The sequence below is a fragment of the Spea bombifrons genome, chromosome 8, assembly GCF_027358695.1.
Source record: "Spea bombifrons isolate aSpeBom1 chromosome 8, aSpeBom1.2.pri, whole genome shotgun sequence".
Classification (NCBI taxonomy): domain Eukaryota; kingdom Metazoa; phylum Chordata; class Amphibia; order Anura; family Pelobatidae; genus Spea; species Spea bombifrons.
In genome coordinates, this window is record NC_071094.1 from 36122044 (window position 1) to 36134237 (window position 12194).

The 12194-nt window shown below is 43.8% G+C and overlaps 1 protein-coding gene across 3 annotated transcripts; it reads left to right on the top strand.

The window, feature by feature from the left end:
- The first annotated feature begins 495 nt into the window (after positions 1-495).
- Positions 496-12194, top strand: LOC128503405 (SLAIN motif-containing protein-like). Of its 3 annotated transcripts, none has more exons than XM_053473481.1 (9): positions 496-598; positions 3073-3693; positions 5747-5886; positions 6047-6196; positions 8739-8879; positions 9031-9348; positions 9566-9703; positions 11154-11460; positions 11704-12194. In XM_053473481.1, the coding sequence occupies exons 2-9, from the start codon at positions 3083-3085 to the stop codon at positions 11771-11773; spliced, it is 1875 nt and encodes a 624-aa protein (XP_053329456.1). In that variant the 5' UTR covers positions 496-598; positions 3073-3082; the 3' UTR covers positions 11774-12194. The 3 variants fall into 3 exon arrangements, with proteins under 3 accessions (XP_053329456.1, XP_053329458.1, XP_053329457.1); XM_053473482.1 differs by having other exon boundaries at positions 578-703; XM_053473483.1 differs by lacking the exon at positions 6047-6196.

Here is a 12194-nt window from a genome sequence, read left to right on the forward strand (position 1 = left end):
CCAAATACTGCCTCCTCCTCATTGCTGAGCACAGAGATTATGGCGCCATTTCCTACAGGTTAATTACACTTGGCAAAGCACTATGGAGGTTGCCAGCTGGGCGCAGCCCTCAATAGAGGAAACAGGCATTTTAGCCATCCACTGAATAGCACTAGCTGAGGGAAGCCGGAATACGTCACTGTTTATACATCTCTACCATTCAGCTTCCTCTAGTAGGGCACAGTGCACGCTCAGTCCCGCCCCCTTTACCGTGCATTGCCCAATAACACCTGCCACTTTATTATGGGCTGCGTGTTACGCTCCGCCTCCAGAACGGTCAGGAGGAAAAGCTCCTCATTTACTAGGCGGTCAGTCACTGCCTTAGTCCCGCCCACTGTTGTACCTTCACCCACACCGCCCCCACCATACACAATGTGTTTGAACGCCCCACCCCTCCCTCGTAAAGCGGCGTACGAAGCGGTTGGTCCCGCCCTCTGCTTTATTATGGTTTGAGAGCTCTAGCGCCCCGCCCCTCTCTTATTGATTGAGAAGCTCTGTACTCGGAGGCTGGGGGAGCGCGCGCGTCCCCGAGAGATGCTGGCGCTGTGCAGGTGGAGAGGTAAGGCGCGAGACGAGTGACAGTACCGAGGGATGATGGAGGGGTTCCCGGGGTGGTGGAGGCCGAATGAGTGAGAGGGAAGAGGGCTTCCTGCCGGAGGTCGAGGTTTGTTTTTATGGAGGTGGATGGAGAGGCTGGTCCGCGGTCGAGGCTTTTGTTTCCATGTGACCGGCGACGGGTGGTCTTTCTGGGGTCTCGGCCTGCCCGGTCCTCCCTATTGTCTGTTCCTTTTCTCAATGTGTCCTTGTGTTTGTCGCGTGGAGGCCATTATTGGCCTTTTAGAGGAAATGTGTATTTTTTTTTTTTTAAACGGTCCGGCGTTGACAATAACAGGAGCTAGTACAACCGTTACTCCCCCCCGCATTATAATGCAATAGTATCTACCAGGGACTCCCCTGCTGGGGCAGTACCAAGTAATGTATTCCTGAGCATCTGATAATAAAGCCGCCTGAGCATCTCCATCCTGCAGGGGCTGCCGAATATTCCGGCGCTAACCATCCTCACACGTAAGGGGCCACACCAGAGACCCCCCCCCCCTCATCATCTTCCAGACAAGTCATCGTATTCTCTCCTGTTATATCAGCATCATATCTAATCCCATGTAAAGGTAGTGATGTCACCATAGCAACCGGTGCAATGTTTCTGCCTTTTGCTGCTCTTTGTGCCGATGCCTTTTATCCTGCAAAAAATTGTGCTTTAATGTAGAATTTAACTGCAGAAAAGACCCGCTCAGCCCGTATTGTCTGCCCCTTTCTCCAGATCTACAGACTCGGACCATAATTTATGTCTAATCCGATGCATACTTAAATTCCTTCGCTGTGCTAGCCTCTACCCCTTCTGCCGGGGGCTGTTCCATTGATCTACTACCCTCTCAGTAAAGTAAAACCACCTTATATTTTATCTAAACCTCTCACGCTCTGTTATTCAGTAACCATAGTCATGTGAAACTCGTCTCGTTCACAGTAGATGCCACTGGTAACGAGCGCTTTAACTGTCTTAATTCAGTTCTGAATGCTGCCATTGGGTGCGTTTCCTGTCCCCCGGGACCTTGTGGTCTACAAGTCATTTAGTAGATATGGTTCCTCTGACGTCCGCCGGTCTCGCCTCTACTTTGTTCCCGTAGCTCTTGGCTCTGCTGTATTTTGGGGGATTATTTTGTGGAATTCTCGCTATTGAAGAAGAGGTTGGAAGAGGTTGATGAGTTGAAATTGTCACATTTACCACCTTTTGAGGGATCTGTGGCATTAAACGTGGACATCTTGCTGATTGGACCGAGTGCCTGGTCTATGTAAAAGATGTTTTTGATGTAATTGCATGTTCCTAAAGGGTTAAACATGGCTGTGTCATACAGATCCCAGCTATCGCTGTTTCCGTGTTATATCTGACATGTTGTATTTTCTCTGCGGTAATGTGACATTTTTGCATAGACTGTGAAAGTGTTTTCTCGAGGCAGGTTTGCAAAAAAGAAATAAAAAATAAAAAAATAAAAAAATATATATATATATATATATTTACAAATTTTTAATTAATTATACTGATTCAAGGGTTAAAAAAAAAAAACAGGTTCAAGGGTTTTTCATGTAGGCCGTTACCTAACTTTTCAATTTTGCTTTTGATTTAAAATGTTATTAGTTTATTACAGTGGAGGATAAATGTTAGAACAAGAGGTCATACTGGAAGCTCAGAGGCTTAGATGTAATGCAAGGAAATGTTACTTTATTGAGAGGGTGGTAGGTCAGTGGAACAGCCTCACAGCAGAAGTGGTAGAGCTTGATACAGGTGTGTGTGTGGGGGGTTTAAACATAAATCTATTCTGAACTTAAGACATGACCAAGGACTGAAGGTTTGAGTCCCTACAGCTGAAAAAACATGCAGACTGCAGTCTGTTTCTATCAGCTGTTTAGGTGACGTACGCTTTTTTATAGTGTTTGCTAGCGGCGGCTCCCTGCACACCCCTGCGTTTAGCAAATAAAAGCAGCACGTGGGACGAGATCTGTTTACGGTCACCGAGACCGGACCAGTGACTTTCTATGCAGTTAGTCGAATGCACACGGAAATGCTGTATGTTGCTTGAACTTCTCAGCGAGTCTTTGTAGATTTGTTTATCCCGCGTGATATTGGGGGGACGCTGGTGGATTGAGTCTACCTCGCTGCCGGCCGAGCCCTTTCCAGCAGCGCTCATTAATCGTTAATAGGAGGTTCAGGTGGGAAGTTCAACAAGTGTTGATTCATCCATTAGTTGCTATGGTAACTGCATCACTTTGTACCAGACATACTTTTCATGTGTAACCCCCCCCCTCCAGGTGTAGTCTGTTTCATGTAGTCATTCTCTTTTAGCAAAAGATAGATTGAAATTCTTCTTGGCATTTAAGCCGAGCAGCGCCCTACTGTGTGCTCAGCCAGGAGCGTGTAGAGGTTTGCTTTCCAATCATTGAAGGATATTCTTCTCTCATTTCTCGCTCTTTTGCTTACAGTGATCGTTTGATGATGGTTGTTCCAGAGAGTACACCTGGCGTTCAACCTGATGACATAAATGCTGACACAAGAGTTATGGAAACAGACACAGAGTCCGATCCCGGCAACGACCTAAAAGAAGTGCGCAAGCTGCAGGAACTGGTCCGGAGGCTGGAAATCCAGAACCAACAGTTAAAAATCAAGAGCAACCCTCAGAGCCTTCAGAATGACATCGGCGCCGATCCCCACCTGTCCACCTTGCACTGCACAGGAGTCATGAACAGCATGAACATCCAGGCGGAAAAAGGAGACCGAGATATTCTGACGGACATACAGACTAAGCTGGACCAAATTAGTTCAGAGAAGGAGAACATCCCAAGCTTGAGGGTCGATGCCCAAATGCAGTTCGAGAAGGTGTGCTCTGACCCCAAGCCCGGCTCTCCGGCGGATAGTCACTGTGATAAAGACGATAGCTGTTTCTTCAGCCTGGACGCCAGCAGCCGAGCCGAGCTGGAGGAAGCTTTGGATAAAATGTCTGAACTCAATTCCAGTGGAGACCTTGAGAACTTGGACGAAACTGCCCTGGATGAGGTGGAGGTCCTAGAGCTCGGCTTGGGCAGCGAGGATGATGAAGACTGTTGGTACGTATCGTACAGTTGAGGTTTTTTTTTTACCATCTTCTGTTGAATAGAAACCAACTGCATTGTCTGGAAAACATCCGTAACGTCATCTTATCTGGCCGAGTAGTCGTTCTTGAGTTGCTGATCCAAATGAGTGTTTTCTTTATAATGAAGTTTAAAGGAGCCGTAATGTCCTTCAGCCCCATCTGCGGGATTGGAGAAGTGTTTTAGTGCCTTGTGTCAAAATGGAAAAGGTCTTTAATATGTTGTCAGTCCATTAACTCTTTAAAAAACTTTGATACTTGGTTCAGTAAATGCATATATACGGCCGGGTGACAGTTTGTTAAATACTATATGGTTTAAATGTTCGATGTTACCCGGATGCTTCATGCTTCAGCACACTTTTAAAGGCTACTTTTAAACAGCCATGTCTTTCTTTCTTGATGTGGCTAATTGCCTATTTATTAACGTTATAAATCTTTTTGTATATTAAGCACCGCACTGTTTAAGTATGGTGTGTTTAACAAGTCCATAATACACATCTACACGTACAGATAATGTAAGTTGATGACCCGGCCTATGAGCTTACAATCGAGTCTTATGGCACTTTCACAAGAATGGTGGTGGGCTTAGGACAACCCCACTCGTGAGCTTCCATACTGTGCGAAAGGTGGAGAGGGGGGCTTGTGACCCTCAATGGGTGAGAATGATGCCCCGACGTTATGTAGAATAAACGCTTGTCTCGGGGAGAATTTTAAGTGTTAATTTCAGTTCATCTTCATTGCTTCTTCCAGTCGCGCGGAAATAATTCAAAACATTTGAAATATTTAACAAGCTCCTTGTACTTTGAAAATAAAAGAATCTGACCTAGATTTTCAGAAAACCCATAAAACCGCGTGTTTACAGCTGAGTGAAAATGCATCGTATAACAGGTTTAGAGCGCGCGAGCCGGCGGAGCCCTCGTTTCCGGTATCAGGGGCGATTTTGTAATTTGGTATTTTTTTAACTATTTTTTTTATGATTCGCTGATGATTGACTTTAGCTTCCTGCTGATCTGTAATCGCGTATTATTTAACCCCTCTGCTCTTTTTGCAGAATCTACACAAATTGGTCTAAAGTTGCTAAATATTGAATGCCACACAATATAAGAACAGGACAAACGCTACAAAGCTGAGCTGGGCTCCTCTGTTCTCTGATCCCAGCTTATATGCACGTTTTTCTTCTCCCTTCGGTATTTATCCCAGGTAGTATTTCAGGGAGCGCCTTTTTATTATCATGTTACTTGGACAACACGGCTTTTCTGACTATTACAGACCAATTGTTAAGTGTTCCCTCTAAGCTGTGCGCTTGTGCGCGCGCACATAGCTTTTTTTTAAACTTTATGCGACACGGATATTGTGCGCACAAAATTTTTGCTCTGAAAATGTTTGCACAAGAGAAATTTTCTGTGCACGCCAACTAAGAAAAATTAGATGGAACATTGATCGTTAATAACCCTCATCAAAGGAAGAATTCCGCGCACACCCAGCGACTATCATTCGAAAAACGCCAGAGGCGTTAATATTGGGGATTCCGTTACACTGTATGGCCATATATTGCTTAGCCTGCCACTACGTCAAAGTACCCCAAGCTTGGCGAGTCCTATTTCATTATTTACCGATATAAGCAGGTACCCTGGAATCTGAATGTGTATTCCTTTTATTTCTAGCAGGTACCCTGGAATCTGAATGTGTATGTGTTTTTATGCCTTTTAGGTTGTGTGCTCCCCTTTCGGTATATTAATAATTTACTATTTTACTCCAGCACTTGGCTATTTTACTTTCTAGATTTAATATTGATTCCAGAGGCTTCCCTGTCTGAAACGATTACAGTTCCATAGGGACTTAGAGTGTTAATAAGGCCGGTTTGTCAGTGGAATTAACCCTTGAGGGAAATCCTCGATGCTGGCTGAGCACTTGCCTGACAAATATATAATACCGGGCACACTGGCTCACGGCGACGTCTTAGAACCACACGGGCTGCTGGATACTTTATTCCCGTTTCCAGGTTTTCTGAAATATGTTTCTTTTACTAGGCTTTACATATCTCCCAGAAAGACTGCCAGTGCTGAGCAGAAACCGGATTCCCCCTTAAAGTGGTGCAGACAGGTACTGGACCACCACAGTCCGGAGACAGAGGCCGCCTGCCGCACACTGATCGGCAAGCTGGATCAAGGTATGTGCGACACGTAGGGACGGTGTGATGTCATACAGCGTGTGTAGAATCTGTTTGCAAAGAAAGTAAGCCGCTCGATCTTCACGTTTCATATATCTGCATTGCCTTCGTGTCTTATTTTTCCAGATAACACAGTTGTTTCTTAAATTTCTCCTTCTAGCAAATAGATGGAAAAGCCTGTACTGCAGCCCACTGGCTTCACCAAGTGCATATAACCCCAGCACTGAGGGCAACAACTGTAACAATTCACTAAACTCACCGGGGTGCCTGAAATCCACTAACAAACCACTACTAACCTGTGGCAGCTCAGGTACGGCCTTTTTCCGCGGGGTGACGGTGGCCGCTTCATAACCGTTTGGATGTGATTGTACGTTTTGTTAAATATGCCGTTCCACGTTTTATTTTCTGCAAAGGGTTAATCACATAAAATCCAAACTTCTGAGAAGCTTTTACCTGTTCTGTGGCGACAATCTAACCGTGACTTGTGTCCCGCGCGCAAATTATTTACAAGGCAAAGTTTTACTCGATTAAAGAATCTTTTTTGGCAAAGGTCTGGCCGTTCAGTGGAACAGCAGCTTTAACTCGCACAGTATATTTGTCTTCTCGTTTCGGAGACAGCACGCTGGCCCGTGGGGGTCTGTGGTTTGCGCATACTTGTTTGTCTCGCGGGGGAAAGGTGTGCGTTTACGCATTGAAATCATGCAGAACCTTCCAGGATGTAAATCTGGTGGAAGGAAAGTTGAAAGCGTTCTTGGCAGGGAAATAACAAACAGACCGAGCAGAACAAACTTACAGATTGCTTCCCAAGTTTATTGTACGCTGGACACGATACAAAAGTGCGGGGGGCCATAGTTATTAATTTATTATGTGATACGGTGCCAGCGGATCCCAAACCCAGGAACTTTCTGAACGAGCGGACCCCGAGACTCTTAAAATATTAACCCTTTATTAACCCGTTTTGAAGGTTCTATGGAGTGACTCAAGAAAACCTTGACATTATTTAAAGATGTATGTAATGCATACAAGCAGATATCAATAGCGGCATATGGATAGTAAATAGGTAATATATGATCACAGCTGTGCTGGATCGGAAGGAGCCAGTCCCGTGCTGTGTGACTCCGAAAATCTGCCCCTTCCAGGCATTGAGCTCGGTGGAGTTTTGGTAAATGGGGTGGCCGGCGGGTGTATTTACTGGCGCCGCCGGTAATTATCGACACTAAACGATCTGGGCGAGGCATTCCTTGCGTGGGGGGCCTTCCTTTGAAATGCTCACTTCCTGTTGCTTCTTCCTTGCTAGATCACAGCTTCCTGTGGGGGGGATGAACACGTGCAAACATGGATCTCTTAACGTATGTTTGTAAACATTCACAAATAACAAGGAAAGAGATTTTTATTGGGTTTTGGTTCCGAGGCGGACAGAACTATATCGTTTATAATGGTGCATCATTTAGAAGGGTGTTTCTCTATTAAGGATCTGTCAAGTACAGAGTTAGCTGCAAACTAAACCTACATATACTTTGAAACCCTGTCTTAGGATGTTGAGAAAGGGGCAGTTTGCTGCCAAACATTTCTGTTCTCATGATCTCAGCGTTCCGGACCCGTTCTCGGTGCTCCCGGGGCTCAGCTGATGTCATTTTGGAGAAGATTCTTTTGTTCTCTTGTTTCTCGGTTCCTTTTCCCATGAATTTGTTGGAGATGTAAGCTTTCCTACCTACTCTAGGCTTTAGAGTTCTTCACCGGATTACCATTATCATTCTGTAGGCACTTTCCCACAATTACTCCAAATGTTGGACTATTATTTTTAATAAAAATACAATTTAATAAAATTGTATTTTATTAAAAATTCAAAGCTTAATCACACATTAGCTCTCTTTAATGGGGATGATTTTTTAAATGCCATCCAAAAAAGGGTCTGAGATCAATTCACAAAGGATGGGCAGCCACTCGATGGCTTTCCCTACAATGTGTTCCGGCGCAGGTGTTCTCTAGACATACGTTTTGGCCTTCATGGGCCGTGTCGGTGGGGTCTGGTTGGTTCTTTAATTGATAAAAGGGAGCTTATGGTACACAGAATAAATATAGTTGGAATACTACTCAGAATAAGCCGATTTTTTAAAGGGCTCTTCCTTGCTCGCTTTAATTGTAGATTACCACGCAGATCTGGCGGACCCCGCAATGTGAGCATAGAATAAAGTGAGTGCGTTTCAGCCGTGTTCATAGCTCTGCAATAGTGGTGTTGAAGTATTTCACCTGAAGAACCATAAAACAGTCTATCGCGCTTATATAAACGCCATTATCAAACGTTCACAGGCTGCTGGATTGCTTTGAGCTGCAGGATCAAATTTCAACTTGTAATTAGACCAGACTTGGCTTAAATCAACAGTTTCCAGTCATCTGAAGAAAAAAAAATGGCCGATTTCCACACGTTATAAAGGTTGCACGTTTGGTTTTGATGTACATGAACGTGGCTTCTCAAAAGGGGAATTCCATTGGTTACCGATGGGGAACCTGGCTACTGTACGTCTTCTCCCCATTATTATATTACATATTATATTACATAGTAAAATGCAAGACAAATGAAACATACAGTTACGAATGCTCTCAAATAATGTTTTATTGGCTCTTTTTGTGTTCAGACTGTATGGCCACATATACACTTCAGCAAGTGATGCGATATATTGAGTCTTGAGTACAACCAATGAGTTCAGCAGGTGACGACGGGATTATTATTACCTTGCGTACTATTGATGTTAATGGCAAAAAAGAACAGATTTCCAAAATTGTTACTCTCTAAATTTGATCTTTCAGTGCAATAGATAGTTTAATAATCTCACTTTCTTTCTTTCTCCAAGGGTATTTGAGCATCCATTCTGCACTCAGCTCTCAATCCTCTGTAGACAGCGAGCTAAGTACTTCTGACGATTCAATCTCTATGGGATACAAACTGCAAGATTTGACGGATGTCCAGGTTATGGCGCGCATGCAAGAAGAAAGTAAGAAGTCTTTGTTTTCCTTTCCACCCTTCTATTAATTGTACTGCAATGCTAAAGGGGAATAGAGATTTTGGTATTCCTTGCATGTGCTTTCTATGATTCTAAACTAAAACATTGAGGAATGAGTTCTAAATGAAGTGTGAATTCACAGGTCTTCGTCAGGATTACGCTTCCAGTTCTGCATCTGTTTCCCGGCGCAGTTCTAGCGCCTCTTTACATTCTCTGAGAAGAGGCACCTTCAGCGATCAGGAGTTTGACACGTACAGCTTGGAGGATGAGGAGGACTATGAATGTTCTCTGTCCTACCGTAGCACGCACAGGTACTCCCCGTCGCCTCTTAGTTCACCTCGATGTCAGTCACCGTCAGCAGCCGGGGACAGCAGCAGGTTTTCGACCTCTCGCATTAGACCGCCTCGGAGGTCCATTCAAAACCATGTGCAAGACCGGGTGAAATATGCAAACTGCGAAGGTAAGACCCCTTCAAGCTCAGTGGTAAAAGGTGTGTGTGTGTGTGTGTGTGTGTGTGTGTGTGTGTGTGTCTTTTGAAGTGTATGAAGTGGTACTTCAAGAATGTTTAAAGTATTGTCTATTGTATTGCATGGTTTTGCTTTATAGAAGCCATTTTGTATCTGGTTTTATTGGGAATGCTAAGGAAAATAATTTTTTTTATTATTATTTCATTTCAGATGACTTGCGCCATAGTATGCCAAACTTGGCAAAAACAAGTTTACGTTCACTCGAAGCAGTGAGGAGCAGCCGTAGCTTGGAGTCTGATCTCCAGGGGTCAAGCAGCCGATTAACCAGGCTTCAGCAACCTACAACCAGTACGTACCAATAAAAGAAAAACCTCTATGTATTCTCTACAGGCTATCCCGCACTAGGGTGTGAATGTAAATTATAAAACCATATTTCTCTGGGACTGGTTCTCGTATTGGCTGCTGTACCCAATAATCGCCATTTAAAGGCCGTAAAATGTCAGTAACGGGAAGACGTCAGATCTGCCTATCGTGGAAGTGTATGGTTTGGAGAATAGGAAAGAGTAATGGTGGCAGGCTGTGAGCTACATAGAAAACTGGCACAATCCGGGGGGAAATCGAATGAATGAGGAAGCGGAGTGATCGCCAACAGACCGACCTGCAAAGGCTGTGTGGGACGCATTTATTGGATTTTATTACAGTGTAATGCGCCTGTTTTATGTCTCCTACATTTATCTCCTAAATCACTCACCATTATTCCTTAAATGTTCTATTCTACAAGTTTCACCGAATGTAACACTTAATGCAGCATTAGTAGCATCTTTCTTAGTACTGTCGAATGCTCAAATCCTTTTCCCAGAAATAATTCTATAAGTAAAACTTTGCCTCATTTATTTTTCTGGGAATACTCAAAAGGGACACTCCAGCCACAATATGTGCCACTACCCCCCCCCCATAAAAATGCCCCCAGCTCCCTGGCATTTGCAGAGGAGGTACGTTTGGCACAATGCATTGTGTGCGGAATACTCTCTACCAGCCAGTTCCTGTGAACAAGACCCCCAACCCCTAGCATTCATTCCAACGCGAGTGCTTTCCTGCCAGAGAAAACAGGAGACGAGTGCATATCAAAGTATTTTAATGTCCATTATGTGTTGGCTTGGCTGTATTAGGGCTTTGTACTGTCCCTTTGTCATGTTATACAAAGCAGGTACTGATAGAAACCGAAAAAAAATCTTAAAGGTTTGCATTTGAATGTGATAAAGCCTTCAGGGGAAGGAATATAATGACAGCACTGTAAAGGTGAATTTGCCTAACAAACTAGGCAGTCCTATTAATGTTTTGCATTATGGAACAGCATCTTGGTATGGAATTGTTCAGAAGAAGGCACAATTAACTAAATCATGCAAATACTGTTTCATTATAATGTAGTGAAAGTTTGAAGAACCTCCTCCCAGAGACCACACCTGATATTGTTGTCCTTTCATGGGATAGTTAAACTTGGTTACCAAACGCTTTCCCCCGGGGAAGAATCTTCTAGCTCATCCTTAAATAAAAAAAACCCTTATGTATGTGACAAGGCATAACATTGCATTTTTAATCCAACCATGGTTTATTAAGTAATTTGTTTTCAATGAAACTGGAACAAAAGCAAGATATCTAGAATCAAAGTTAAGGCTATACCGGTGGATTTTACCATGTAGACTGGGAGTTGGAACACATGCGAACAGACAGAATTCAAACAAAAACCTATACGTAGTCAACCAAATACAATCAAACACTATACTTTTGTGTATTGTAGGTACTCCGCCGAGCAAATTGCGGTATGCTTCCAGCTCTGGCCAACCTTCAATGTCTGGCCGGCAGGCGGTCAAAGCGGGTGTAAGCACAAGTTCTCACCTTCCGTCCAGACAACCGATCAAATCGTCCGGTTACAACAGTTCCAGCGGGATCCGTAAAATGCCGTCGTCTGGTTCCAATCCGCCTTCGTCTGGTGCCGTTTCCAGAACTAGCAACCCGTCTCCCTCTCCTAAACCGTCGGCTGTGAAATCCCAGACGTCCGCGGGATACGCGTCCCCTAAAAGTAAAATGGTTCAACCGTCAAGGAGGTAATCGTAGTACTTTGCGTATCGTGCTGAGTAATGATTGGGCTTTGGATGTTGATGTAGACGTTACAATGTATTCGCTGTCTGATTTGTCCTCCTATAGCAGGCAGCCGTTGGCTTATAGAATGTCTGTACAGATGTTGACGTCACATGCGTGTTGCAGGCGAAGATTACTGGGATTTGGGGTATTTCATGGAGATTGCCTTTCCCTGGTATATCTATTAACATTATTTTTTCAATTTTTAGATCTTTCCATTACTCAAAGACAAGTAATACACCGGATAGTGATGACTCCTGGAAAGATGGGTGCTATTAGATCTCTCCAAAGATGATTTTTTTTTTTGTAAACTTAAGTCGTCCAGCGGGCTGGACATGGAACATTTCAGAGGAAGAGAAGTAGTTTAAACGACCTCCTTACCTGCTTTTCAGGTCGGACATTCCATGTCTGTCACAGGTTCTTCTCTATTTCATATTTTCGTTCTACTCCTTATTTAAAAGTGCATTCGTGTTGTCGATGGTTCTAGAAGTTTCAGTTCAGTAGAACTCGTCCCCCCCCCCCAACACTGAGCCATTTAACTAGAATATAGAAAAAAAAATGTGTAATTTCCACCCCCATCAACCGACGGACCACTTGCACTGGTGTAAATTTTTATTTGACGATTGTGCAGATGATGAACGTGTTGGAAACCATAGATGTGTAATATAGATGTTCTTAAGACGGTCTTGTTTTATATACA